The following is a 27,358-nucleotide window of genomic DNA, read 5'->3' on the forward strand; positions in this document are numbered from 1 at the left end:
GGGAATGAAAATTTCAAGTGAACAAAAATTTCACTTCTATTGGCGATAGGGGTGAATATACCACAGAACGGGTTCTAAAAGAAATGCCGACATCACAAGATCTAAAGTTGCTGTTCATGAATCTGAAATAGTTCCCGTTCCGAGTTTTTTTTATTATAATTAAAACTTTTATTAAAAAACTAATAATTTTTTATTTTTTTTTTTATTTCCACTCATTATAAAGAATTTTTGATAAGTTTCTTTAAAGAAAACTTTTCATAATTTTCTGGTTTTATTAAATTTTCAAAAAAAATATGCTCTTAATAGAAAATGTTTGACACATTTTGTTGTTTTTTATTGATAATTGTCACTAATTTAATTTTTTTATTAAAATTTTCAATATTATTTTTTTATACAAAAATTTTTGGATTTCTTATAATATTTTTGATATTTTTCCTTTTTTAAGAAAATTTTCAATGATTTTCTGTTTTTGTGGAAAATTTTCAATTATTTGCAGACATTTTTACAGAAAATTTGCAATAATTTAATTTTTTTAAAGAAATTTTTAAATAATTTTAAATTTTTTAAAGAAATTATCAATGCTCTTTCAAAAATTTCCTCTTTTTACAAAAAATGTTATAGACAATATTTTTAAAGAAATTTTCGATTTTCTTTTGTTTTTTTTTTAGAAAAATTTATATAATTTTGAATAGACGAAACTGTTAGACAATATATTTTTAAAGAAAAAACTGTGTTATAATCAATTTCTATAAAAAACTGTTATACATATAAATATATAGAGAAAAACAGTTTTATATAGAAAAACTGTAATACAAAAAATTATTCTATAGAAAAAAACTGCTATACAAAAATTTTTCTAAAAAAAACTGTTATACAAATATATCTGAAGAAAAAAAAACGTGTTATACACAAAAATTTCCAAGAGAAAAACTGTTATATATAATATTTTTATAAAATAACTGTTTCTACTGTTATGCACAAAATTTGTCTATAGAAAGAACTGTAATTCTGGATATATTTGCTTTTACAAATATGAACCAGAGTTAGTTTAGGTTAGTTTTGTCATTACTATTTTAGAAATTTGTTAAAATTTTTCTTTCAAAACTTTCAAATCAATATAAACTATTTTGTTGTACATAATAACTTCGAACACATTTGTAGTTAGTATTATTCTTGTCATTATTCTTCTTTAAAATCTTATTGGTTGGTTCTTCTTTACATGATTTTTTTTTTAAGTTAAAAAATAAATTTAAAAAATATATTTATAATTTAGAGTATATAGTTTTATGCGTATTTTTACTTGTGCTTTTAGTTATACATATAATTTATATATAACATTTTAGGCTTAAAAATTGTTTTATTATTTAAAAAATAATATTTTAATAAAAATATATAGTCTTTTTAAATTTCGTAAAAAGTAAAGTACATAAAAAGTATAATTTATACATAAATTAAAAAAGAGTTGTTATATACAGACACTCATACACATGAAACTAATTCTAACAAAAAAAAAAAAAACTGAGTTTGCTAAAATAAAAAAATTGACTCAGTTTTTATTAAAGAATATCTTGTGCTTATTGTACCTACATATGTATGTATGTTAACTAAATATATAATTAAAAAATATAATAATATACAAATGATAAACAAAATAATTAATAATTAAAATAAACTTAAAAAAATAAAAATCGACTTACTTGTTGTTAAATACAATTAAAACCATTTCGGCTCCTTTAACATAATAAGGAGCAACAATTTGAAAGCTTAGCGCTGGCTATGTTGTTTGTATAATGTGTGTTGTGTAGTTGCTTGGTTGTTGTTTTGAATTGCTGTGTTGTTTACTCTTGACATTGGAGTAGTTTTACAACATTTCAATTGAGTTTTTTTGTTTTACTTAATATTTTAACATAATCTTTAGCATCAAGGGGGGGTTGGTTGGTTTAATTTCAATTTAATTTTCTTAATTATTTAGTTTAGTTGTAATGTTATATGTATTTGTTATTTTTTGTTTGCGTTTCTCAATCGAATTAAAAATTTGCAATTATGTTTCTTATGAATTGTTAAAATGATGATGATGATGTTTTTTTTCTACGGATATTATTGAAAATGTATTATTTTCAATCATTTGTGCTTTTTAAAGTAACTTTTGTTGTTAAAGAGTTATTTTGACAATTAGTTTTTATTATGCTTCGATTAGCAGCAAGTGTTGTATTCTATCAGCTTTCAACGGTTGTTGAACTAACACTGTGACTAGTAGTTAATAAATGTTCAGGAATGGGTATGGGTTGTGTCCTAGCTGGTTGTTTTTTCTATAAAAATTCAAAAAGAAAAAAAAAAAAATCAATAACAATTTAAATACTAAAGGGGTTTATAGAGCTTACCTTTCTCCTAAAGGGAAAACAACCAGATGTATCCGGCTGCGGTGTGGCATTGATAAGTAAATCTGGCGTTGGATTATCATCGGGACCAAAAACATTTAATTCTCTAAAACATTCGGTTTCCATCATTTCATTTTGCCATGATATTGACACAGATCCCGTATTGAATTTCGTATAAAAATTCGAATCGGATTCATCAATATTCACACCTTTAACTGTTGAAAATTGTTCGATATCCAAGACATCTTTGGCATAAACAGCATGTGGCTGTAATTTAAAAGAAATTTGAATAAATATTTCCAAATTTATGAAAATCATTTTTAAACACAGGGAAAAAATCGACGAAAAGAGAACTAGTCGCGTCTATAGTCTAGTCTAAAATCTAATCTAGTCTATAGTCTAGTCTTTAGTGTAGTGTATAGTCCAGTCTATAGTCTAGTGTATAGTCTAGTGTATAGTCTAGTCTATAGTAGTGATAGTATAGTGTATAGTCTAGTCTATAGTCTAGTCTATAGTCTAGTTATAGTCTAGTCTATAGTCTAGTCTATAGTCTAGTCTATAGTCTAGTCTATAGTCTAGTCTATAGTCTAGTCAATAGTTAGTCTATAGTCTAGTCTATAGTCTAGTCTATAGTCTAGTCTATAGTCTAGTCTATAGTCTAGTCTATAGTCTAGTGTATAGTCTAGTCTATAGTCTAGTCTATAGTCTAGTCTATAGTCTAGTCTATAGTCTAGTCTATAGTCTAGTCTATAGTCTAGTCTATAGTCTAGTCAATAGTCTAGTCTATAGTCTAGTCAATAGTAGTCTAGTTAGTCTATAGTCTAGTCTATAGTAGTCTATAGTCTAGTCTATAGTCTAGTCTATAGTCTACTAGTCTATAGTATAGTCTATAGTCTAGTCTATAGTCTAGTCTAGTATAGTCTAGTCTATAGTCTAGTCTATAGTCTAGTCTATAGTCTAGTCTATAGTCTAGTCTATAGTCTAGTCTATAGTCTAGTCTATAGTCTAGTCTATAGTCTAGTCTATAGTCTAGTCTATAGTCTAGTCTATAGTCTAGTCTATAGTCTAGTCTATAGTATAGTCTATAGTTAGTCTATAGTCTAGTCTATAGTCTAGTCTATAGTCTAGTCTATAGTCTAGTCTATAGTCTATAGTCTAGTCTATAGTCTAGTCTATAGTCTAGTCTATAGTCTAGTCTATAGTCTAGTCTATAGTAGTCTATAGTCTAGTCTATAGTCTAGTCTATAGTCTAGTCTATAGTCTAGTCTATAGTCTAGTCTATAGTCTAGTCTATAGTCTAGTCTATAGTCTAGTCAATAGTCTAGTCTATAGTCTAGTCTATAGTCTAGTCTATAGTCTAGTCTATAGTCTAGTCTATAGTCTAGTCTATAGTCTAGTCTATAGTCTAGTCTATAGTCTAGTCTATAGTCTAGTCTATAGTCTAGTCTATAGTCTAGTCTATAGTCTAGTCTATAGTCTAGTCTATAGTCTAAAGTATAGTCTAGTAGTCTATAGTCTAGTCTAGTCTAGTCTATAGTCTAGTCTAGTCTAGTATAGTCTATAGTATCTATAGTCTAGTCTATAGTCTAGTCTATAGTCTAGTCTATAGTCTAGTCTATAGTCTAGTCTATAGTCTAGTCTATAGTCTAGTCTATAGTCTAGACTATAGTCTAGACTATAGTCTAGTCTATAGTCTAGTCTATAGTCTAGTCTATAGTCTAGTCTATAGTCTAGTCTATAGTCTAGTATCTAATAGTCTAGTCTAGTCTATAGTCTAGTCTATAGTCTAGTCTATAGTCTAGTCTATAGTCTAGTCTATAGTCTAGTCTATAGTCTAGTCTATAGTCTAGTCTATAGTCTAGTCTATAGTCTAGTCTATAGTCTAGTCTATAGTATAGTCTATAGTCTAGTCTATAGTCTAGTCTATAGTCTAGTCTATAGTCTAGTACTATAGTCTAGTCTATGTCTAGTCTATATCAGTCTATAGTCTAGTCTATAGTCTAGTCCTATAGTCTAGTCTATAGTCTAGTCTATAGTCTAGTCTATAGTTCTAGTCTATAGTCTAGCTATAGTCTAGTCTATAGTCTAGTCTATAGTCTAGTCTCTAGTCTAGTCTATAGTCTAGTCTATAGTCTAGTCTATAGTCTTAGTCATAGTTAGTCTATAGTCTAGTCTATAGTCTAGTCTATAGTCTAGTCTATACGTTAGTCTATAGTCTAGTCTATAGTCTAGTCTATAGTCTCGTCTATAAGTCTTAGTCTATAAGTTCCTAGTCTATTAGTCTAGTCTATAGTCTAGTCTATAGTCTAGTCTATAGTCTAGTCTATAGTCTAGTCTATAGTCTGCTATAGTCTAGTCTATATTCTAGCTATAGTCTAGTCTATAGTCTAGTCTATAGTCTAGTCTATAGTCTAGTCTATAGTCTAGTCTATAGTCTAGTCTATAGTCTAGTCTATAGTCTAGTCTATAGTTCTAGTCTATAGTCTAGTCTATAGTCTAGTCTATAGTCTAGTATAGTCTAGTCTATAGTCTAGTCTATAGTCTAGTCTATAGTCTAGTCTATAGTCTAGTCTATAGTCTAGTCTATAGTCTAGTCTATAGTCTAGTCTATAGTCTAGTCTATAGTCTAGTCTATAGTCTAGTCTAGTCTAGTCTAGTCTAGTCTATAGTCTAGGCTATAGTCTAGTCTATAGTGTAAAAAGTATGCTTTTTGTTATAAGTAGTAATACATATTTCAAAATTTCAATTATCCATTTCTGCTAACAATTGATCACAACTACTTACATCTGGTACAAATGGTGGGTCAACCATACCAGCCTCTAAACGCTTCCAATTGATACAATTAAAGAAGGGATGCAATTTAACTTCCCTAGCACCAAAACGACCATTACGACAGCCTAAACGTAATTTTATAGATTTGGCTAGCAACTGTTGGCATAAGGATCTGGCTTCATCATTAAATTTACTAGAATATTTTTCGGGATCCTCCTATTAAATCGAAAAGATAAATTTTAAAAATAAACTATAACAGAAATACTTTATCGTATAATAACTACCTTAACTCTTCTATCGACTTCTTCACGCTTGACTTTTTCTTTGCGCGCTCTAAATGGTGCCTGACCCTCAATCATTTCATACAGCAGACAACCAAAACTAAACCAATCCGGAGAAAATGAGTATTTTTCATTGTCTATAACTTCGGGTGCCATATAACCTAAAAAGTAATAATTAATTACTCCGTTCACATTATTTAAAATCATTAACTTACCCACTGTTCCTACACGTCCTCTAACCATTTCACCATCAATTTCAACAGCTAAACCCAAATCGGAAATTCTTACATGGCCATGATCATCGAGTAATATATTTTCGGGTTTACAGTCTCTATAAACAATACCCTGTTGATGTAAATGCTCTAGACCGCAAACAACTTCGGCGGCATAAAATCGTGCTCGTGCCATTTCAAAACCAGGATCACCGCCCATATTATAAATGTGAAACTTTAAGTCACCACCTGGAATTTTGAAAGAGAAAATATAACTTCAAATAGCTGAATAATTCATTTTATAAATTTTTTTTGATTTCCAATTACAATTGGGCTTATTTTGTTTATTTTTATAAAAAAATTTAATTAAAAACTTTAAACCTTAACAATATTCTTGAAATATTAAACCTAAAGAACCTGCCTTAAAGCAAGGACAGTATACAATTTAAATAAGCTTTAGGTGTTTTATAAAAAAAATATTTAATTTAAAATTGCGATGAAATATTAAAAAGAAAACAATGATAAAGTAAATAACATTTTTCAAGGGTATTCTCTTACACACAACAATACAGAAAAAAATACATCAAAATGTGTATAAATCAAGGAGATAAGTTTAATAAAAATATACGGCATATCTTTAGGCAAACTTAATAAAAAACTAAAAATTTTAATAAAACATTCTGTTCAAATGTTATTAAACTTTATTTTTTTTTAAGTAAGTAAAGTAATATATTTTTTTGAAATCTGAAATTTAACAATGAAATATGTTATATAAACTTACCATTCATAATAGTTAGTACCAAACATAATGCATCCTTGGTCTCATACGCATATGCTAGATTAACCACAAAACGGGAATTTATTTTCTGTAAAATTTGTTTTTCCGTTAAGACCATGGATTCGCCTTTACGTTTTTTAATACGTTTCTTTTCCAATTTTTTACAAGCATACATTTTTCCAGTGGCACGTACCTGTTGGTTAAAGATATGGAAATGTTAATTTTTTAGGGTAAAAAAGTCATGGGGATACTGCGGTATTTTCGTTGTCAAAAACTACAGAAAAAGAAAAAAGTTAATAGTACTGAATTTTCCATGCCTGATATCCATCATCAAAAATATGGGGGTTTAATACTGATTGCAAAGTTGCAATCAGCTCTAGAGAGGGAGCTTTCTAAATCTGGCGAAATAATAAAAACTTAAAAACCGACGCTAAAAACTCTACACGGGAAGCGTCTTCGTTCTTAATGCACCTAAGGGAAGGCTTTTAGCAGATATCAACATAGACAAGGTTCCAGGATCAGATGTCATACCGGCATCGATCTTGTAGCGATGCACTGCAGTCAATTTCTTGAATTTGACACTCTGCTTGTAAAAGCCTGAAGATCTTAACCTTCCACAAAGTCCAATAATTTCCAAATTCCAACCCTAAATCTGCTAAAAGATACGATTTTTTATATATTTCTCTATTTGTATACAATTATCACTTGGCAAACCTATTATTACATACTTTCGTAAACACGTTATTTCTCAGATTATTGCTCGGACTCTAAGGACCTGTTTCTCGAAATAAGAAAGAACTTTTGTTTCTTATACTTATGTATTTGTAACCAAAACAACAAATAAAAGTGAGAAATTTTAACTGTTTTCAATATAAATATAAGATATAACATTTAGATAAAAACCCATCATAATCCTTTTAATTTAAATTTTAATAGAAAAAGAATAACAATAATTTTTATATTTAAAGTTGTTTACAAATGCTGTTTGATTTTTTAACGCTTAAGTATTGAAAATAAAAGATATTAATTTAATAAATATTTATTTATATTTAAAAAAAAAATCTTTCCTCTGAGTTTCCATTTTACTGCTAAATAAATTACTCTTATACCATTTACATTTTTTGTGTCTGTTAAAATCCCCAAAGGCTTTAAAAAACATCAAGTTACTGGCAAAAGTACTTACCTGACATGCACATACTTCGCCAAAACCACCTTTACCCAAAACACGATACATACGAAATGTTTTATACGTTATGGGTTGTGCCTCCAGCCATTTCCATTGTAGGTAACTGTTGGTAAGTAAAATATATATGTATTTACATGAGATTTTATATTAATATCGAAAAAAATTTAATTTAAAAATAAAAAATTAATAAATAAACAAAAAAATCTTTATAAGTGTGCTTTACTTTAATAGTCATAAATTGTTTATAAATTGTAAAAATTTTGACATGAAGTTTTTTTTGTCTTTTAATTCTATAAAATATATCATTTAGTTGAAATAGTATTTGTTTAATCGTATAATTTATTATTGTTTATACAACTGTTTGAAAATATTTTCACTGGAACCCCTTTACGTAGTTATAATTACAAATAAAACAAGATGAGAATAAATAGAAATTTCATATTTAGGTTTACTTAATAAAATTTCTTATTTACTTAAAATGTCATTGTCGTTTTGTTGTTCCATTTTAAAAGTAGTGTTTAAGTAGTAACATAGCAATGCCGAAAAAGTATCTAAAATTAGATATGTATGCAGTTGCAAATTATATTAAATAATAGTTTCCTGTTCATGATTTTTTTAACGCGACCTTGCATAAAGCGACGGCAAGCAGAAAACGTCTAAAAGGGAAAAGGAAAGGGCGGGGAAGCGAGTAAGACAGGAAGGAGAAGAGGGGCAGGCGCAAAAGAGGGCAGGGCACGGAAAACCAGACAAAAGGCGAGGGGAACCAGAACGGCCAGCGAGCGAACAAGCGAACAGGCGAGCGAGGAGCGAGCCGAGCGAGCGAGCGAGCGAGCGAGCGAGCGCAGCGAGCGAGCGAGCGAGCGATGCGAGCGAGCGAGGAGCGAGCGAGCGAGCGAGCGAGCGAGCGCAGCGAGCGAGCGAGCGAGCGAGCGAGCGAGCGAGCGAGCGAGCGAGCGAGCGAGCGAGCGAGCGAGCGATCGACGAGCGAGCGAGCGAGCGAGCAGCGAGCGAGCGAGAGAGCGAGCGAGCGAGCGAGAGAGCGAGCGAGAGCGAGCGAGCGAGCGAGCGAGCGAGCGAGCGAGCGAGCGAGCGAGCGAGCGAGCGAGAGCGAGCGAGCGAGCGAGCGAGCGAGCGAGCGAGCGAGCGAGCGAGCGAGCGAGCGAGCGAGCGAGCGAGCGAGCGAGCGAGCGAGCGAGCGAGCGAGCGAGCGAGCGAGCGAGCGAGCGAGCGAGCGAGCGAGCGAGCGAGCGAGCGAGCGAGCGAGCGAGAGAGCGAGCGAGCGAGCGAGCGAGCGAGAGAGCGAGAGAGCGAGCGAGCGAGCGAGCGAGCGAGCGAGCGAGCGAGCGAGAGCGAGCGAGCGAGCGAGAGCGAGCGAGAGCGAGCAGCGAGCGAGCGAGCGAGCAAGCGAGCGAGCGAGCGAGCGAGAGAGCGAGCGAGCGAGCGAGCGAGCGAGCGAGCGAGCGAGCGAGCGAGCGAGCGAGCGAGCGCGAGCGAGCGAGCGAGAGCGAGCGAGCGAGCGAGCGAGCGAGCGAGCGACGGAGCGAGCTAGCGAGCGAGCGAGCGAGCGAGCAGCGAGCAGCGAGCGAGCGAGCCGAGCGAGCGAGCGAGCGAGCGAGCGAGCGAGCGAGCGAGGAGCGAGCGATGCGAGCGAGCGAGCGAGCGAGCGAGCGAGCGAGCGAGCGACGAGCGAGCGAGCGAGCGAGCGAGTCGAGCGAGAGCGAGCGAGCGAGCGAGCGAGCGAGCGAGCTAGCCGAGCGAGCGAGCGAGCGAGCGAGCGAGCGAGCGAGCGAAGCGAGCGAGCCGAGCGAGGCGAGCGAGCGAGCGAGCGAGCGAGCGAGCTAGCGAGCGAGCGAGCGAGCGAGCGAGCGAGCAGCGAGCGAAGCGAGCGAAGCGATGCAGCGAGCGAGCGAGCGAGCGAGCGAGCAGCGAGCGAGCGAGCGAGCGAGCGAGCGAGCGAGCGAGCGATGCGAGCGAGCGAGCGAGCGAGGAGCGAGCGAGCGAGCGAGCGAGCGAGCGAGCGAGCGAGAGAGCGAGCGAGCGAGCGAGCGAGCGAGCGAGCGAGCGAGCGAGCGAGCGAGCGAGCGAGCGAGCGAGCGAGCGAGCGAGCGAGCGAGCGAGCGAGCGAGCGAGCGAGCGAGCGAGCGAGCGAGCGAGCGAGCGAGCGAGCGAGCGAGCGAGCGAGCGAGCGAGGAGCGAGCGAGCGAGCGAGCGAGCGAGCGAGCGAGCGAGCGAGCGAGCGAGCGAGCGAGCGAGCGAGCGAGCGAGCGAGCGAGCGAGCGAGCGAGCGAGCGAGCGAGCGAGCGAGCGAGCGAGCGAGCGAGCGAGGAGCGAGCGAGGAGCGAGGCGAGCGAGCGAGCGAGCGAGCGAGCGTAGCGAGCGAGCGAGCGAGCGAGCTAGCGAGCGAGCGAGCGAGCGAGCGAGGCGAGCGAGCGAGCGAGCGAGCGAGCGAGCGAGCGAGCGAGCGAGCGAGCGAGCGAGCGAGCTAGCGAGCGAGCGAGCGAGCGAGCGAGCGAGCGAGCGAGCGAGCTAGAGCGACGAGCGAGCGATCGAGCGAGCGAGCGAGGAGCGAGCGAGCGAGCGAGCGAGCTAGCGAGCGAGCGAGCGAGCGAGCGAGCGAGCGCGCGCGATGCGAGCGAGCGAGCGAGCGAGCGAGCGAGCGAGCGACGAGCGAGCACGAGCTAGCGAGCGAGCGAGCGAGCGAGCGAGCGAGCGAGCGAGCAGAGCGAGCGAGCGAGCGAGCTAGCTATCTATCTATCTATCTATCTATCTAGCGATCTATATATATATCTATCTATCTATCTATCTATCTATCTATCTATCTATCTATCTATTCTATCTATCTATCTATCTATCTCTATCTATCTATCTATCTATCCATCTATCTATCTATCCATATTTATTTATTTTGCAACAAGGTTGTATGTTATATAAGTTCTTAAGAAGTACATTTATCCACTATCAGCGCCCCTTTACTAAAGACTCTGGTGGCAATCTAACCTACGACCTCCATAGTGATACTATATTATTACCAATTAACCTACCAAGGCTTCTTACACAAACTAATTTAATTTAATTTCAACTTAATCAATAAATTCACTGAACCTTAGAGTGCTCCATCTTTCGAAATTTTATTATTAAACAATTCTCAGAAGCAATTATTTTCTTCAATGTTTGCATGCGTTAGCAATCGATTACTTACCGATGAAAATACATTGAAGTTTCAAATTCTTGGAATGGTTCACCAGCTAGAAATGCTTTAACGGCCTTGACACATGGTTCAAACAGTTCCTTACTGCCACTGTTGATTTTACTGCGTACCCGAGAAATGAGATCATCATTTAAAATGTCTAAAACGAATTCATCGGAGGCTGATAAAGGTGGTTTAGTCGAATTTCCATTTAACTTGGCAATCAATGTTGTCTCACTACTAACACCATTACCGCCTTCATCATTATTACTCCCACCACCGCCACCTCCGCCATCACCATCGTAAGTGACACCGGAAGATCCACCATGTTCATCACCATTGTGATGTTGAAAATGTTTATGATTGTTGCTACAACTACTACTGGTATTATTGGCGGTGGTATTGTTATATATTTCAGTCTCTACAGGATTTGTTGTTGTTGTTGTTGCGGCTGTTGGCGTTGTATTGATATTTTCCATTTCTATTGAGGTGGATGTTTGATTCTCACGCTGTTTTTCAATACTCTCATCATTAATGGCATCATCAGCATCATTCTCAATGCCATCATCATCGTTGTCAGCACCTTCCACAGTATTGCCATTATTTAATGTGTCCAATGATGAGGGTGCATCGATATCTAAAAATCGACTGCCAATATCTTGTGCTATTGTCAGACGATGTTCATCATATTCTACTTCATATCTAAAAAATGGATGAAGAGGAAATTTGTTCATACTTGAAAAGAAAATATGATTTGTAAATACCTTGCTCTAGGGAGCATTTACACTTACTTTTGGACTTGATCTAAAAATGATATATAACGAAAGTATAGGGGTCTTTTACTTTCACAAAACTGCCGAAACAGTTCGCGTCCAATTGGCTGTTGGTCTATGACATAGCCGTAGCTTATATCTGAAAATAAAAGGGTAAATATTTTTAACATTTAAAGAAAGATAACATATTTTGTAGGGTCTTTGCAAGAGTAGCAAATATGCAATACATGTTTGCTATAAGTTATTGAAGAATTTTTCAAAACCTTTGCAAAGTGTACATTGTACTTGTTATATTTATGGCGTCTACCTGGATAGTATAAGGTCTTGTAAATTTGCATAATATATAGTACAGAATTAAGTTTTTAATTCACATCCTAAAGTCGTTGTCTAGAAAATTTACAAGTGTAGTAAAATGTAAAAGTTCAACTTTCAGTAAATGTCTTCTTCGTAAAAAAAAGATACATACCTAATTTGTCTTTCAGGTGTATACACTGTGATATGTGGGGAAATTGAAGAATTTTTCGCCATTTTTTACTCTTTCCTTTATTACTATCGGAACCACCTGCAAATAAAAAAGATTAAAATAACAACTTTTAACTTTTTAGCTATAAAAAAATCCTTCACATATTAAAGACGAAAATATTAATATGCGGAAAATTTACATAATAATCATAATGAAATGTTATAAAATATATATAAAATCAAATATTTCTTCAAGAAGCTCTTTTAAACAAAAACTGTACAGAAAGATAAAAGGAAACATTTTAATAATTTAGGATTTTACAAAAGCTAAATATAAATTTCCTACAGAGCTATCGCCAAATGAAATGGATAAAAGTCTTGATGTAAAACTCAAAATGAGGAAAAATTTTATATGCTAAACTTAAACTTTAAAGTGTTGAAGAATTTTTAATTTACACATATTTTATTTTGTACATTTTTTCAAATATAGAAATTCTACTTAACACTTTTTGCATTTTAGTCGACGCTGTGAGATATGCCTATAAAAATAGCAATAAAATTTGTTGTTTTAACAACAATTTCTTAGAGAAAAGGACAAACATTTCTTTATTGTTATGGCAGAAATAATAACAAGAAAAGGTACAAAAGAAAAACTTAAAAATTAAGTAATACCTGACTTAAGTTCTCAATTACTTGCACGTAAACGCAGCGTAATGTTTATCAGAATTGTAGATCATTTTTCGTAACTTTTTACTGATTTGTATCGGTTATGTGATTCAAATAAATTCTTAGATAACTTCTCAATAAATTCTCTATTCTCTTTTTATAGAAAAGTTTCGTTAAAATTCTCTTTTTATAGAAAAGTTTCGATAAAATTCTCTTTTTATAGAAAATTTTCGATAAAATTCTCTTTTTATAGGAAATTTCCGATAAAATTCTCTTTTTATAGGAAATTTTCGATAAAATTCTCTTTTTATAGGAAATTTTCGATAAAATTCTCTTTTTATAGAAAATTTTCGATAAAATTCTCTTTTTATAGAAAATTTTCGATAAATTCTCTTTTCATAGAAAATTTTCGATAAATTCTCTTTTCATAGAAAATTTTCGATAAATTCTCCTTTCATAGAAAATTTTCGATAAATTCTCTTTTCATAGAAAATTTTCGATAAATTCTCTTTTCATAGAAAATTTTCGATAAATTCTCATTTTATAAAAAAAATCGATAAAATCTCTTTTTTTAAAAATAATTTCGATAAAAATTTATTTTTTTTTAAATTTTCGATAAGTCTCTTTTTATAGAAAATTTTCGATAAAATTCTCTTTTTATAGAAAATAAAATTTCCTTTTACGGGAAATTTTCGATAAAATTCTCTTTTTATAGAAAATAAAATTTCCTTTTTACAGGAAATTTTCGATAAAATTTCCGTTGTATAGAAAATTTTCGATAAAATTTTCTTTTTATAGAAAATTTGAGATAAAATTATTTTTTTATAGAAAATTTTCGATAAAATTTTCTTTTTATAGAAAATTTTCGATAAAATTTTCTTTTTATAGAAAATTTTCGATAAAATTTTCTTTTTATAGAAAATGTTCGATAAAATTCACTTTTTATAGAAAATGTTCGATAAAATTCACTTTTTATAGAAAATGTTCGATAAAATTCACTTTTTATAGAAAATGTTCGATAAAATTCACTTTTTATAGAAAATGTTCGATAAAATTCCATGAAATTATCTTTTTAAAGAAGATTTTCCATGAAATTATCTTTTTAAAGAAGATTTTCCATGAAATTATCTTTTTAAAGAAGATTTTCCATGAAATTATCTTTTTAAAGAAAATTTTCGATAAAATACTGTTTTTATATTCGATTGATAAGAGGATGTGAGGTATATCAAATCCGAAGAAATACACTATCGGACCTGTTGTGCGCTCCTTTTCATGAAAGAAAGAATTGTTTTTTGACGAATGACGAATGCTTGACAGTGGTAAAGAAAGTGCTCCAGAGTTTTACTGTCCTCTCCACATGCTCTACATTCAACTGAATCCGCACGGGCAATTCTGTATAGATGTGCTCGTAATCCTGTGTGTCCATTCAGAATACGTACTATCATACTAACTTCAGACTTGCTCATTTTGAGGAGATTTCTCCTCTTGTTCTCATCAGGGTCAAACCATAGGATCTTTGTGGTTCTACCCACGGTTTCATTATTCCAAGAGGTCTTATGGGAGATTTCTCATCTTGTTCTCATCAGGGTCAAACCATAGGATCTTTGTGGTTCTACCCACGGTTTCATTATTCCAAGAAAGAATTTAGCTTTTGTTGCCTCGAATGGTTTTGCGTTCGCCAGGTTAAATACCTCGAACCACCTTCCCTTTAAAGCTATTACATTCGCCCTTTCGTTGCCGACTACTCCTGAGTGGCCTGGTACCCATATGATGTAAACCTTACATCTGGTAGAGTATTCTGTTAAAGCTTTCTTACAATCCAATACGGTCTTAGAATTTATTCTATTACCTGATATCGCCCTAATTGCATTCTGGCTGTCGGTAAATATATTAAGGGCTGTGGGCGCCATATTTATTCTAATCCAATTACACATTCCGTTATTGTTCGGAATGGAATGGAAGCTAGTGTTATGATTGGCTAAACTGTGGTAAATTTCAGTTTCTGGGTCTTCATTTTATCCCCCAATTTAGAGCCATCTGTATAACAACGGATTCCTGCTGGTATTTGATCTAGTTTTCCGCTTGACCAAGACATTCTATCTGGGATCAGCGTTTTTATAGATAAATTTCGAAAAATTCTCGTTTTGTAGTAAATTTTCGATAAATTCACGTTTTATATAGAAAATTTGCAATAAATTTTCTAGAGAAATAATGTTATTTTCTAAAACGTTTATGGTTTCCCTAAAAATTTAAGAAGTTTTTTAGTAAAAAAAAGGCTATATGATTTCTCTTTCACAATAAATAAATTTTGTACGACCTTTTTATTGCCTCCATCTGAACCACTTTCTGCCATATAACACACATTTTAAGTACCACTTTTTTTGACTTTATTTCCCAATAGCAACAAAGTAACTACGACTGGGTCTACCCTTAGCAATGATTAAACACTGATGACGCCAATGATGGAAAGGATAACAACGACAAAAACTGTAACATGCAGTAAGAAAAGCTGGGTAAACAATTTAAACAAAATGTTCATTTTTAGTAATAAAAAATAGAACGCTGGAAAATGGCGAGCGTATTACCGCGTTGTCAACATTTTGTCTGTGTTCTAAATAATATTTTAGAAGAATAAGAGGAGTAAAAAACACTTTTTTTAGTTTGTGAGGTAGAGAAGCGGTAATAACATCTTTATGAGGAAAGTCCTTCTTTTTTTGCCTTTTGAAGTCTTAACAAATTTTAAACACAAAATGTCAAACCTTATCTTTTGGAAACATTTTTGCACCATTTAGTTTTCTCATTAAAGACTATAATAACAGTTTTTTAAATTATGATGAACTTTTGGTTTAATTTTTATGCAAATTTAAAATTTAACGTATAGCATTGGTTGCCTAACTTTTAATTAAACAACTTTTTTTTAAGTTCTCTATTTATAGAAATTTTAGATTAACTATTGCTTTAAACAAAACTGTCGGTAATAATTACCATAATCAAAAAAGCTCGAACAAAACATAAAAAGAAATATCCATGTAGCGATAAAGCTAAAAAATAAAATATAAAAAAATATTAAAAACATTCAACATCAACTTATTAATACAATCTGTTAGTACTAATACGCTTAATTAAATTAAATAATTTATTTAATATTTTTTTTTTTAATAAAATGTTTTTTTTTTTTATATACATACATATGTATGTATCTTCAATAATCCATTAAGCTTAGTTTTATATTTTTAGCTCCTTTCAACACAATTCGGTATCATTAGCATTCAGAATACAAAAAATACAAATTCAATGAAAAAGATGAAAATATATGCAGCATACAACTGTCATGTTACAATTCTTGGCAAATAAAACAATATTTTTTGTCACATCATGCTGTGAGGTGAATAGAGATCATTAAAAGTAACATATAACCCCCTGGTGCCCGGTATTCTATTGGCTTAAACTTTGTTGATGCATTTTCTTCGCCCTCGTCTTTTAGTGTTTTTACAGTTTTCGTTTCATGTTACAATCAAATTTACATAGAATTTTGCATGTTTATATGTGCATTAGATATGTATGTTGTCAGGTGGGCATAAGTGCATATTCATTAGATAGCTTCAAAAAATTAACTTAAACTTTTAGTTCAATTCGCTCCCTATTCAGATAATACTTAACTGATTAATATAGTTTAGAAAATACATATGTATATCGGTCTATAGTCAAGATTATAGACTGATATTTAGTCTTCACTATATCCACGGTGTCTCCACTACAGACTGATCTGTAGTCTTGACAATAGACTGTTTTATAGTCCTTTCTATAGACTCTATAGATCAGTCTGACTATAGACTGATCAGCAGTCTGGACTATATAGAATGTTTTATAGTCCTTCCATAGACTGATCTATAGTCTTCACTATAGACTACTCTATAGTCTTGACTATAGACTGATCTATAGTCATGACTATAGACTGATCTATAGTCATGACTATAGACGGATCTATAGTCATGACTATAGACTGATCTATAGTCATGACTATAGACTGATCTATAGTCTTGCCTATAGACTGATCTATGGTCATGACTATAGACTGATCTATAGTCTTGACTATAGACTGATCTATGGTCATGACTATAGACTGATCAATAGTCTTGACTATAGACTGTTCTATAGACTTAACTATAGACTGATCTATAGTCTTGACTATAGACTGATCTATAGTCTTGACTATAGACTGATCTATAGTCTTGACTATAGACTGATCTATAGTCTTGATTATAGACTGATCTATAGTCTTGACTATAGACTGATCTATAGTCTTGACTATAGACTGATCTATAGTCTTGACTATAGACTGATCTATATCAGTCTTGACTATTGACTGATCTATAGTCTTGACTATAGACTGATCTATAGTCTTGACTATAGACTGATCTATAGTCTTGACTATAGACTGATCTATAGTCATGACTATAGACTGATCTATAGTCTTGCCTATAGACTGATCTATGGTCATGACTATAGACTGATCAATAGTCTTGACTATAGACTGTTCTATAGACTTAACTATAGACTGATCTATAGTCTTGACTATAGACTGATCTATAGTCTTGACTATAGACTGATCTATAGTCTTGACTATAGACTGATCTATAGTCTTGACTATAGACTGATCTATAGTCTTGACTATAGACTGATCTATAGTCGTGACAATAGACTGATCTATAGTCGTGACAATAGACTGATCTATAGTCATGACTATAGACTGATCTATAGTCTTGACTATAGACTGATCTATAGTCTTGACTATAGACTGATCTATAGCCTTTGCTATAGACTGATCTACAAAGTATAGACTGATCTACAAAGTATATAGTGATCTACAGTCTTGTCTGTAGGCTGATTTACATTTCCGCTTATAGTCTAATTTATAGTCTAGAGTATAGACTGATATATAGTCTTGAGTATAAACTGATCTAGAGTCATGACTATAGATTCATCTATAGTCGTGACTGATCTATAGTCTTGACTATAGACTGATTTGTAGTCTTTGTTATAAACCTTGACTATAAACTGAGTTTTAGTTTCTCCCAACATAATTATGTAGCAGCCTATTGTTGCATGCTTCTTTTTTGTTCTTGCTGCAGTCAATACATACTGTCTAATTCAATCTAAAACGAATATACAGTTTATTTTACTTATACATTGTTGTTGTTATTATTGCTCTTGTTGTCATTATTATTATTGTTGTTGCTGTTGTTGATGTTATTGTTGTTGTTGTTACAATTGAATGCGTTTATGCCTTACGGTAGCAACATCTCTTTAAGTGTCTTTAAATCTCTAAAACACTATAATGTATGTTAGAAAACCTAATGCAACAACAACAACTGAAAAATAGTTAAAATTAACTGAAGGCAACAACAATAACAAGATAGAAATAAGGAGAATAAAAAAAAACTCATTTAAAATTTATGGTGAAGTGCTGCAAACTGGCAACAACTACAATAATAATAACAACAACATGATGTAGCATGTAAATTGCATGAAACTACAAACATGTTGAACTTGCCACCTCGTTGCAACAAATTACACTTAACAGTAATAATATCGATCGACTGCTGCTGTTGCATTAGTAGTAGTAGCAAACCATTGACAGACTGATCTATGGTCATGACTATAGACTGATCTATAGTCTTGACTATAGACTGATCTATGGTCATGACTATAGACTGATCAATAGTCTTGACTATAGACTGTTCTATAGACTTAACTATAGACTGATCTATAGTCTTGACTATAGACTGATCTATAGTCTTGACTATAGACTGATCTATAGTCTTGACTATAGACTGATCTATAGTCTTGATTATAGACTGATCTATAGTCTTGACTATAGACTGATCTATAGTCTTGACTATAGACTGGATCTATAGTCTTGACTATAGACTGATCTATATCAGTCTTGACTATTGACTGATCTATAGTCTTGACTATAGACTGATCTATAGTCTTGACTATAGACTGATCTATAGTCTTGACTATAGACTGATCTATAGTCTTGACTATAGACTGATCTATAGTCTTGACTATAGACTGATCTATAGTCTTTGCTATAGACTGATCTACAAAGTATAGACTGATCTACAAAGTATATAGTGATCTACAGTCTTGTCTGTAGGCTGATTTACATTTCCGCTTATAGTCTAATTTATAGTCTAGAGTATAGACTGATATATAGTCTTGAGTATAAACTGATCTAGAGTCATGACTATAGATTCATCTATAGTCGTGACTGATCTATAGTCTTGACTATAGACTGATTGTAGTCTTTGTTATAAACTTGACTATAAACTGAGTTTTTAGTTTCTCCCAACATAATTATGTAGCAGCCTATTGTTGCATGCTTCTTTTTTGTTCTTGCTGCAGTCAATACATACTGTCTAATTCAATCTAAAACGAATATACAGTTTATTTTACTTATACATTGTTGTTGTTATTATTGCTCTTGTTGTCATTATTATTATTGTTGTTGCTGTTGTTGATGTTATTGTTGTTGTTGTTACAATTGAATGCGTTTTATGCCTTACGGTAGCAACATCTCTTTAAGTGTCTTTAAATCTCTAAAAACACTATAATGTATGTTAGAAAACCTAATGCAACAACAACAACTGAAAAATAGTTAAAATTAACTGAAGGCAACAACAATAACAAGATAGAAATAAGGAGAATAAAAAAAAACTCATTTAAAATTTATGGTGAAGTGCTGCAAACTGGCAACAACTACAATAATAATAACAACAACATGATGTAGCATGTAAATTGCATGAAACTATCAAACATGTTGAACTTGCCACCTCGTTGCAACAAATTACACTTAACAGTAATAATATCGATCGACTGCTGCTGTTGCATTAGTAGTAGTAGCAAACCATTGACATTAAGTGGATTATGGGAAGTATTATTTCTTGAACTTATTTATCTGTTTTTCATTCTAATTTTTCTTAATTAGAGATTTTTTTTATATTTCTGCCTAATAGAAATGGCTTCTTAAGAAAATAGGAATTATGTAAATTTTCGAACATACATATGAATTGTAGTTTATAAGGATTACCTTAAGGATCACTTGCGAAATAAAAACTAATTGCCTAGAGAAAGAACAACAGCATTTTTAAAGATTAGGCTGAACTTTGTTTTTACTCTTTTCTTTATTTCCCATCATAAAAATATTGAAAATATATATAAATATAAAACATTCTCAAACTAAATGTAGTATAAAAAGTGATATTAGACTACATAATATGTAGCCTATATATAGGCAATATTATAGTCTATACCCTTGTTATAAAACCGATTTAGAAACTTGACTGTATACTGTTTTATAGACTTGAATGTAGACTGATTTATAGACTTGATTATAGTCTGATCTATAGACTAAAGACTGATCTATAGTTTTGACTATAGACTGATCAATAGTATTGTCTGTAGACTGGTCAATAGTCTGACAAGGACTAATCTATAATCTTGGCCAAAGATATCTATACAGTATTGAATATAAACTGATCTATAGTCTTGACTATAGACTTCTCTATTTTATTGACTATAAACTGATATGTATTCTTGATCATAGACTTATCTATAATCTTGACTATAGACTATAGATGAATGTATAGTTTTGACTATAAATTGATTTTAAATATAGTCTTGACTATAGACTAATCAATAGTCTTGACAACAGACTAATCTATAGTCTTGACTATATACTATTTTATCTAGTTATTTTCTATAGATTGATCTATTTTCTTGACTATAGACTGATATATAGTGTTGACTATAGGTTGATCCATAGTCTTGACTATATATTGATCTATAGTGTTGACTATAGACTGATCCATAGTCTTAACTATATACTGACATATGGTCTTGACTATAGACTGATTTAATTTCTTGACTATAGACTGATCTATAGTATTTTCAATAGATGATCTAAGGCTTCACTATAGACTGATACATAGTCTTCAACATAGACTTCACTATAATCTAGACTATAGACTGATCTATAATCTTGACTGTAGACTGATCTATAGCCTTATTTCGATTTAGAAACATGACTGTAGACTGTTATAGACTTGAATGTAGACTGATTTATAAACTTGACTATAGTCTGATCTATAGACTAAAGACTGATCTATAGTTTTGACAATAGACTGATCAATAGTATTGTCTGAAGACTGGTCAATAGTCTTGACCAAGACTAATCTATATCTTGGCTATAGATATCTATACAGTATGAATATAAACTGGTCTATAGTCTTGACTATAGACTTCTCTATTTTATTGACTATAAACTGATATATATTGATATATATATATATACTGATATATCTATTTTCTTGACTATAGGCTGATATATAGTGTTGACTATAGATTGATCCATAGTCTTGACTATATATTAATCTATAGTGTTGACTATAGACTGATCCATAGTCTTAACTATATACTGACCTGTGGTCTTGACTACAGACTGATCTAAATTCTTGACTATAGACTGATCTATAGTATTTTCAATAGCCTGATCTAAAGGTTCACTATAGACTGATACATAGCCTTGAACATAGACTTAACTATAATCTAGACTATAGACTGAACTATAATCTTGACTATAGACTGATCTATAGCCTTATTTCTAAAAATTATTTGCTTTAAGTATTTAGTTAATACATTTTCACATGGCGCAATCTTTATAAACACACAATTATAAAATAAATTGTATATTAATTCATTTAAATCTGTAATAATAATTTTTGATTATCTATTATGAATTTCCAAAAGTTTTTATTATTACAATATTTTTATTTGCATTTATTAGCGTGTAAAATATATTATTTGTTTATATTTATATTTACTTTTCATTGATGTTAAATCTAATTTAAAATAAACAACATTTTTATTTTAAACAACTTAATATAGCAATACAACACTAAACATTTAACTTATATCTCATTTTCTTTGATTTTTATAATCAGTTTTGAAATTTTTACGATTTTTTTCAGTCATAAAATGTCAACGAAAGTGTCAAAAGTTGTAATAGTATCAGAGGGTAAGAATTTTTATGACAAACGAAAAAAACAAAAAAACTATTTGATTTAAGGACCTTACCATAATAAAAATTGCTTTTTCTTTTTTGTGTTTAAAATTTTGGAAAATCTATAAAAAAAAGTGTAATAAGAAAATAACTTTTTTATTACAGTTTAAGTTGGACCAAACGATAAATGAGTTTTTTGCGGTGTTTTATATTTAAATAGATTTTTTTGTATGAGTAAACATTTTTCACATTTTCAATTATATTTTCAATAAGCATATTTGTTAAATAAAAATAATATGGAAATTAAATGAGATATTAAAGTTGAAATATGTTTTTATCCCTGTGTTCGGTTTTGTATTTTTATGCATAAATTTATAGGGTGAGAAATGTTATTTCATACAGAGAGTCTCATGTAAGAATCTCATATAAGAATACTTTTCAATCGATGCTTATTAATGTACTGAATACGAAAAAAATAAAAAATCTTGATTTTAGTACAATATGTTAAATAAAAACTCGCCAATAGAAGTGAAATTTTTGCTCCCTTGAAATTTTCATTCCACTCGAACTTATTGTGAACAATTCATTCACAATAGTTGATTTTGTATGCAACAGCTGTTCAATGTTTACAAAATTCCATCAACAAATTTCACAACATGGGAACTTTTTTCACGACAAAAAATGTAGTGAACGAAAAAAGTGAAAATTGAAAATATTTCACGTAAAATGTGGATTGGTTATAGGGGTGATTAATATCGGAATATGATGATAACATTCAACTTAAATCAGATATATAAACTGTTTTGAAAATAACAAAGGAATCGATTCCTAATTATCAAAGTTTATTTCAAAATACTCTTTATTTTTCGGCATTAGATCTTATCTACCATCAGAGTGGGTATATAAGACTCAACATAGCCGAACGTAATGATCTTACTTATTTCCCGTCACTCTGTTAATAATGTTAGTAACAAAACATTTTTATGTTTACCCTCTGCTCTATAACATTTAAAATTTCAGATCCCTGCATTTTGGGAGTGATAGTCCCAAAAATTGTAATCACACCTTACTTCGTAAGCAAATCGGCAATTGTCTTTTATAAAGATTAATTCTGGTAAGTAAAATAATTACCTTGACATGTGTAGTACTTTGGGACACTAAAGTGACTATACACGTATATCTAGGTAGCGCTAGTTTGCTACAGAACACTAAAGTAACAATTGACGATTCAATAGATTACTTGGGGACACTAAAAAGACAAAGACAACTAGCTTCTCAATATGTATAACAAATGGTACCAATGTATTAGTTTCAAAAATGGATACATTGACTCCTTGTAAAACTGTTGGAAAATTACACACCCACTTAAAAACATACACACATACATATTATATAAAACATTATAATAATAAATGGGTTGATAATGTGAACATTAAACAAGAAAATGAAAACACACCAAACCAATGGAGAAAAAGTTTTCCAATTTTCCTAAAAAAATATCAGCTAAAAGGGGGTGTATACAAAATTAAGTATTTTTTCTCTTCTTCTAAAGTAAAAGTTTTATTTTTCGTATTTTGTTTTTTGAAACCGTATACTTTAAACTTTAAAACAAATATAAATATTTTTGTTAGTGGTGGTGGTAAATGATTTTCAATGGTTTTGAGAATTTATAAAAATGTTCAAATAAATATACTATTAACACCCCAAAAAATATGCTACAAAATCTATACTAGTAACACAAATATGTAACTACATACATACACATACATTGCTACATAAGTTCTTTTAAAATAACCCAGCAAACAGAAAGCTATAAATAAAAATCTAATATGATTTGAAAACAAAGCCTTTATCAAAAGCTTAATATTCAAAATTTCTTAGTAATTTGTTGTTATTTTTAAAATATTATTTGTTATGAAATTAAAAAATTTTAATTAATTTATTTTTTTTAAACTTTGTGTTTACTGGGAAATTTTGACAATATGACAACAAGTCATTTCATTGAAACGGCCATTCATAGAAGTGTAGATGTGTCAGTGTTATAAAGTTTGCTCGTTAACATTTCGTTTTTTTGTCTAATTTTTGTTGTTGTGTTTTGGCTTCTAATTTATAGAAGAGACATTAAATGGAATTAAACAAAAGAAAATGAAATTAAAGAAAATAAATTATAAAACTAGGTCAAATTTTAATGATGGCTTCTTTGCAAACAGTGTCCTAAAGTTGTTTGTTAAATAAAATAAAAGATAAAACTTTTGAAGGAAGATTTTAAAGAATGTTGAATTTGAATTTTATTATCTATTATCTATCTACTATGTATGTATGTATGTATGTATGTATGTATGTATGTATGTATGTATGTATGTATGTATGTTGTATGTATGTTTATGTATGTATGTATGTATGTATGTATGTATGTATGTATGTATGTATGTATGTATGTATGTATGTCTGTTGTATGTATATGTAGTAGTATGTAGTTGTATTTATGTATGTGTATGTATGTCTGTATGTCTGTATGTCTGTCTGTCTGTATGTATCTGTCTGTATGTGTATGTGTTGTATGTATGTCTGTATGTATGTCTGTGTATGTTTGTATGTATGTCTGTATGTCTGTCGTGTCTGTATGTCTGTGTCTGTCTGTATGTCTGTCTGTATGTGTGTATGTGTGTCTGTGTGTCTGTGTGTCTGTGTGTATGTCCTTGTATGTCTGTCTGTCTGTCTGTTGTCTGTCTGTCTGTCTGTCTGTTCTGTCTGTCTGTTCTGTCTTGTATGTATGTCTGTCTGTCTGTCTGTCTGTCTGTCTGTCTGTCTGTCTGTTGTGTCTGTCTGTCTGTCTGTCTGTCTGTAGTCTGTCTGTCTGTCTGTCTGTCTGTCTGTCTGTCTGTCTGTCTGTCTGTCTGTCTGTCTGTCTGTCTGTCTGTCTGTCTGTCTGTCTGTCTGTTCTGTCTGTCTGTCTGTCTGTCTGTCTGTCTGTCTGTCTGTCTGTCTGTCTGTCTTCTGTCTGTCTGTTTGTCTGTCTGTCTGTCTGTCTGTCTGTGTCTGTCTGTCTTTGTCTGTCTGTCTGTCTGTCTGTCTGTCTGTCTGTCTGTCTGTCTGTGTTGTCTTCTGTCTGTCTGTTCTCTCTTCTGTATGTCTGCCTGCTGTTCTGTCTGTCTGTCGTCTGTTGTCTGTCTGTCTGTATGTTATGTATGTCTGTATGTCTGTCTGTCTGTATGTCTGTCTCCTTTCTCCCTCTCTCTCTCTCTATCTCTCTCTCTATCTCTCTCTCTCTCTCTCTCTCTCTATTTCTCTATCTATCTATCTATCTATCTATCTCTCTCTCTATCTCTATCTATCTCTCTATCTATCTATCTATCTCTCTCTATCTCTTTCTATCTCTCTATCTCTCTATCTATATCTATCTTCTATCTATCTCTCTATCTATCTATCTATCTATCTCTCTCTTTTATCTCTCTATCTATCTCTATCTATCTATCTATCTATCTATCTCTCTATCTATCATCTATCTATCTATCTATCTACTATCTATCTACTATCATCTATCTATCTCTATCTATCATCTATCTATCTATCTATCTATCTCTATCTATCTATCTATCTATCTATCTATCTATCTATCATCTATCTATCTTCTATCTACTATCTATCTATCTATCTATCTATCTCTATCTTCTATCTATCTATCTATCTATCTACCTATATATCTATCTATCGGCCCGACTATCTGATTTAAAAAATCTTTTACATCAAATATTATCTTAAAGTTATTTCTTTTGACTTGTGAACGCATTAATTTTGCATTGTTTTTTAAAATGCATTTGACATTATGTCACTCAGCCATATAATTTCCGTTATGTACTTTCAACACTAACTGCATACATTTTATTCCTTTTAGTAGTAGTGACAGGGTCAGGACTAAAAGCAAAAACAAAAATGATATAGCCACGCACTTAGTATATAGATTTAGTGTAAGCAAGGGAAAAATATGGCCATTTCCTCTTATTTTTATCTCTATTTATATTTATTTTATCTTTAGATATTCATTTTGGGCAAATAAATTTCCTCATACCTCCCCCCCCCTCTACAAAGCACTCACTACTCTCTTTTATAGCAGCTGTTATTGTTGAAAGCTGTGTCAGAATTTTATCGCTACGACTGCTGCTGTAGCTTAGTTAACACAGAAAACATTTCCTTTCTTTCTCAGTTGTATCCTGTGACTTTGATATAAAATTTGCAATTTATTTTTATGAAAATATAGAACATAATTTAAATCCCTAGCTATGTAAGGTAGACAAACAGGTATGCATGTACATGTAGCTGCAGGATACTTAGTTGAAAAATGAACGCTGTGAATAAATATAAAAATTTTGTAAAACAAAAATACGTTGAAGTTTCTTCAATTGTCATTTTAAAACTCATGCTACTTTAGTCAAGTTAAATTACTATAACTAAGTGTGTGTATGAAATCAATATAATTGTATATCTATAGATGTTTTTCTATGCATAACAAGTTATACTTATATTTGCATATTTTTTTTTTTAAATTTGATTTTATTTTTATGATATGCAAATTGTTTCCAACGACAGGATTTAGTTTAGAATGAGGATTGTTATATTGGGAAGTGAATTTAAAGTTTTGACTAAAATTAGTAAGTGAAAATATTGAAGAATTTTTAGTAAAACATAGTTAAAAGTGTAGTGTAAATGAGAAATATTTTTTTCTTGGTAAAATATTTTTCAATTGACAAAACTGAAATTTCAAGAGCTAAAAATCTAGATTTTAATAAAATATTTTGTTCAATATTTTAACTCACCAATATGCATTTGTTTAGCAAATTAATATAATTTAAAGCAAACATACCTGAAATAAAAAAGAAATGATATAAATTATACTAGAGAACAAGATATGTAATGTAATATGAAAAAATTAGAGGTTTCGAAGTTTATAGAAAATAAAAACCCTTAATTAAGGGAAGGTATTAGTAATATCAATAAGTAAGATAAGTAGAGGAATGGAGAGCTCTTTGTCTAGGGTTTGTTCCCAGAGTTTAGCTTTCAGGGCAAACTGGATTTAATTGTCTCAGAGGTAGAGATAGAATCAGTTGTATCACTCTGAATCTCTTGGGATACCAAAATTCTTTGAAAAAATATATGAAAAAACAATCACAACAACGGTCTATAGTCTGGTTTATAGTCTAGTCTAGTCTATAGTCTAGTCTATAGTCTACTCTAGAGTCTAGTCTATAGTCTAGTCTATAGTCTGGTCTATAGTCTAGTCTATAGTCTAGTCTATAGTCTAGTCTATAGTCTAGACTATAGTCTAGTCTATAGTCTAGTCTATAGTCTAGTCTATACTATAGTCTATAGTCTAGTCTATAGTCTAGTCTATAGTCTAGTCTAGTCTATAGTCTAGTCTATAGTCTAGTCTATAGTCTAGTCTATAGTTTAGTCTATAGTCTAGTTTATAGTCTAGTCTATAGTCTAGTCTATAGTCTAGTCTATAGTCTAGTCTATAGTCTAGTCTATAGTCTAGTCTATAGTCTAGTCTATAGTCTAGTCTATAGTCTATAGTCTATAGTCTATCTAGTCTAGTCTT

At 32.3% G+C, this 27,358-nt stretch overlaps 1 protein-coding gene across 2 annotated transcripts; it reads right to left on the bottom strand.

Moving 5' to 3' along the window:
• Positions 1 to 843: 843 nt before the first annotated feature.
• On the bottom strand, positions 844 to 26,624 carry LOC119614028 (G protein-coupled receptor kinase 2). 2 transcript variants are annotated; one of them, XM_037970109.1, is made up of 11 exons: positions 26,577 to 26,624; positions 12,034 to 12,129; positions 11,586 to 11,706; positions 10,807 to 11,496; positions 7,605 to 7,710; positions 6,425 to 6,614; positions 5,647 to 5,892; positions 5,435 to 5,592; positions 5,163 to 5,366; positions 2,382 to 2,645; positions 844 to 2,309 (listed from the first exon to the last, which is right to left on the bottom strand). In XM_037970109.1, exons 1-11 carry the CDS (start codon positions 26,584 to 26,586, stop codon positions 2,217 to 2,219), a joined length of 2,178 nt encoding a protein of 725 aa, XP_037826037.1. In that variant the 5' UTR covers positions 26,587 to 26,624; the 3' UTR covers positions 844 to 2,216. The 2 variants fall into 2 exon arrangements, with proteins under 2 accessions (XP_037826037.1, XP_037826036.1); XM_037970108.1 differs by having other exon boundaries at positions 10,807 to 11,529.
• Between the last annotated feature and the right edge of the window lie 734 nt (positions 26,625 to 27,358).

The sequence above is a fragment of the Lucilia sericata genome, unplaced genomic scaffold, assembly GCF_015586225.1.
Source record: "Lucilia sericata isolate MDLA Ls3-8-SP2 unplaced genomic scaffold, ASM1558622v1 Contig002518F_arrow, whole genome shotgun sequence".
NCBI classification, from domain to species: Eukaryota; Metazoa; Arthropoda; class Insecta; order Diptera; family Calliphoridae; genus Lucilia; species Lucilia sericata.

Excerpts from the sequence above, each read along its gene's own strand:
- LOC119614028 (XM_037970108.1), bottom strand. Across the intron at positions 6,615-7,604 it reads GCGAAGTATGTGCATGTCAG|GTACGTGCCACTGGAAAAAT; the intron begins GTAAGTACTTTT and ends TTTAACCAACAG. Across the intron at positions 2,646-5,162 it reads ACCCACCATTTGTACCAGAT|CCACATGCTGTTTATGCCAA; the intron begins GTAAGTAGTTGT and ends TTTAAATTACAG.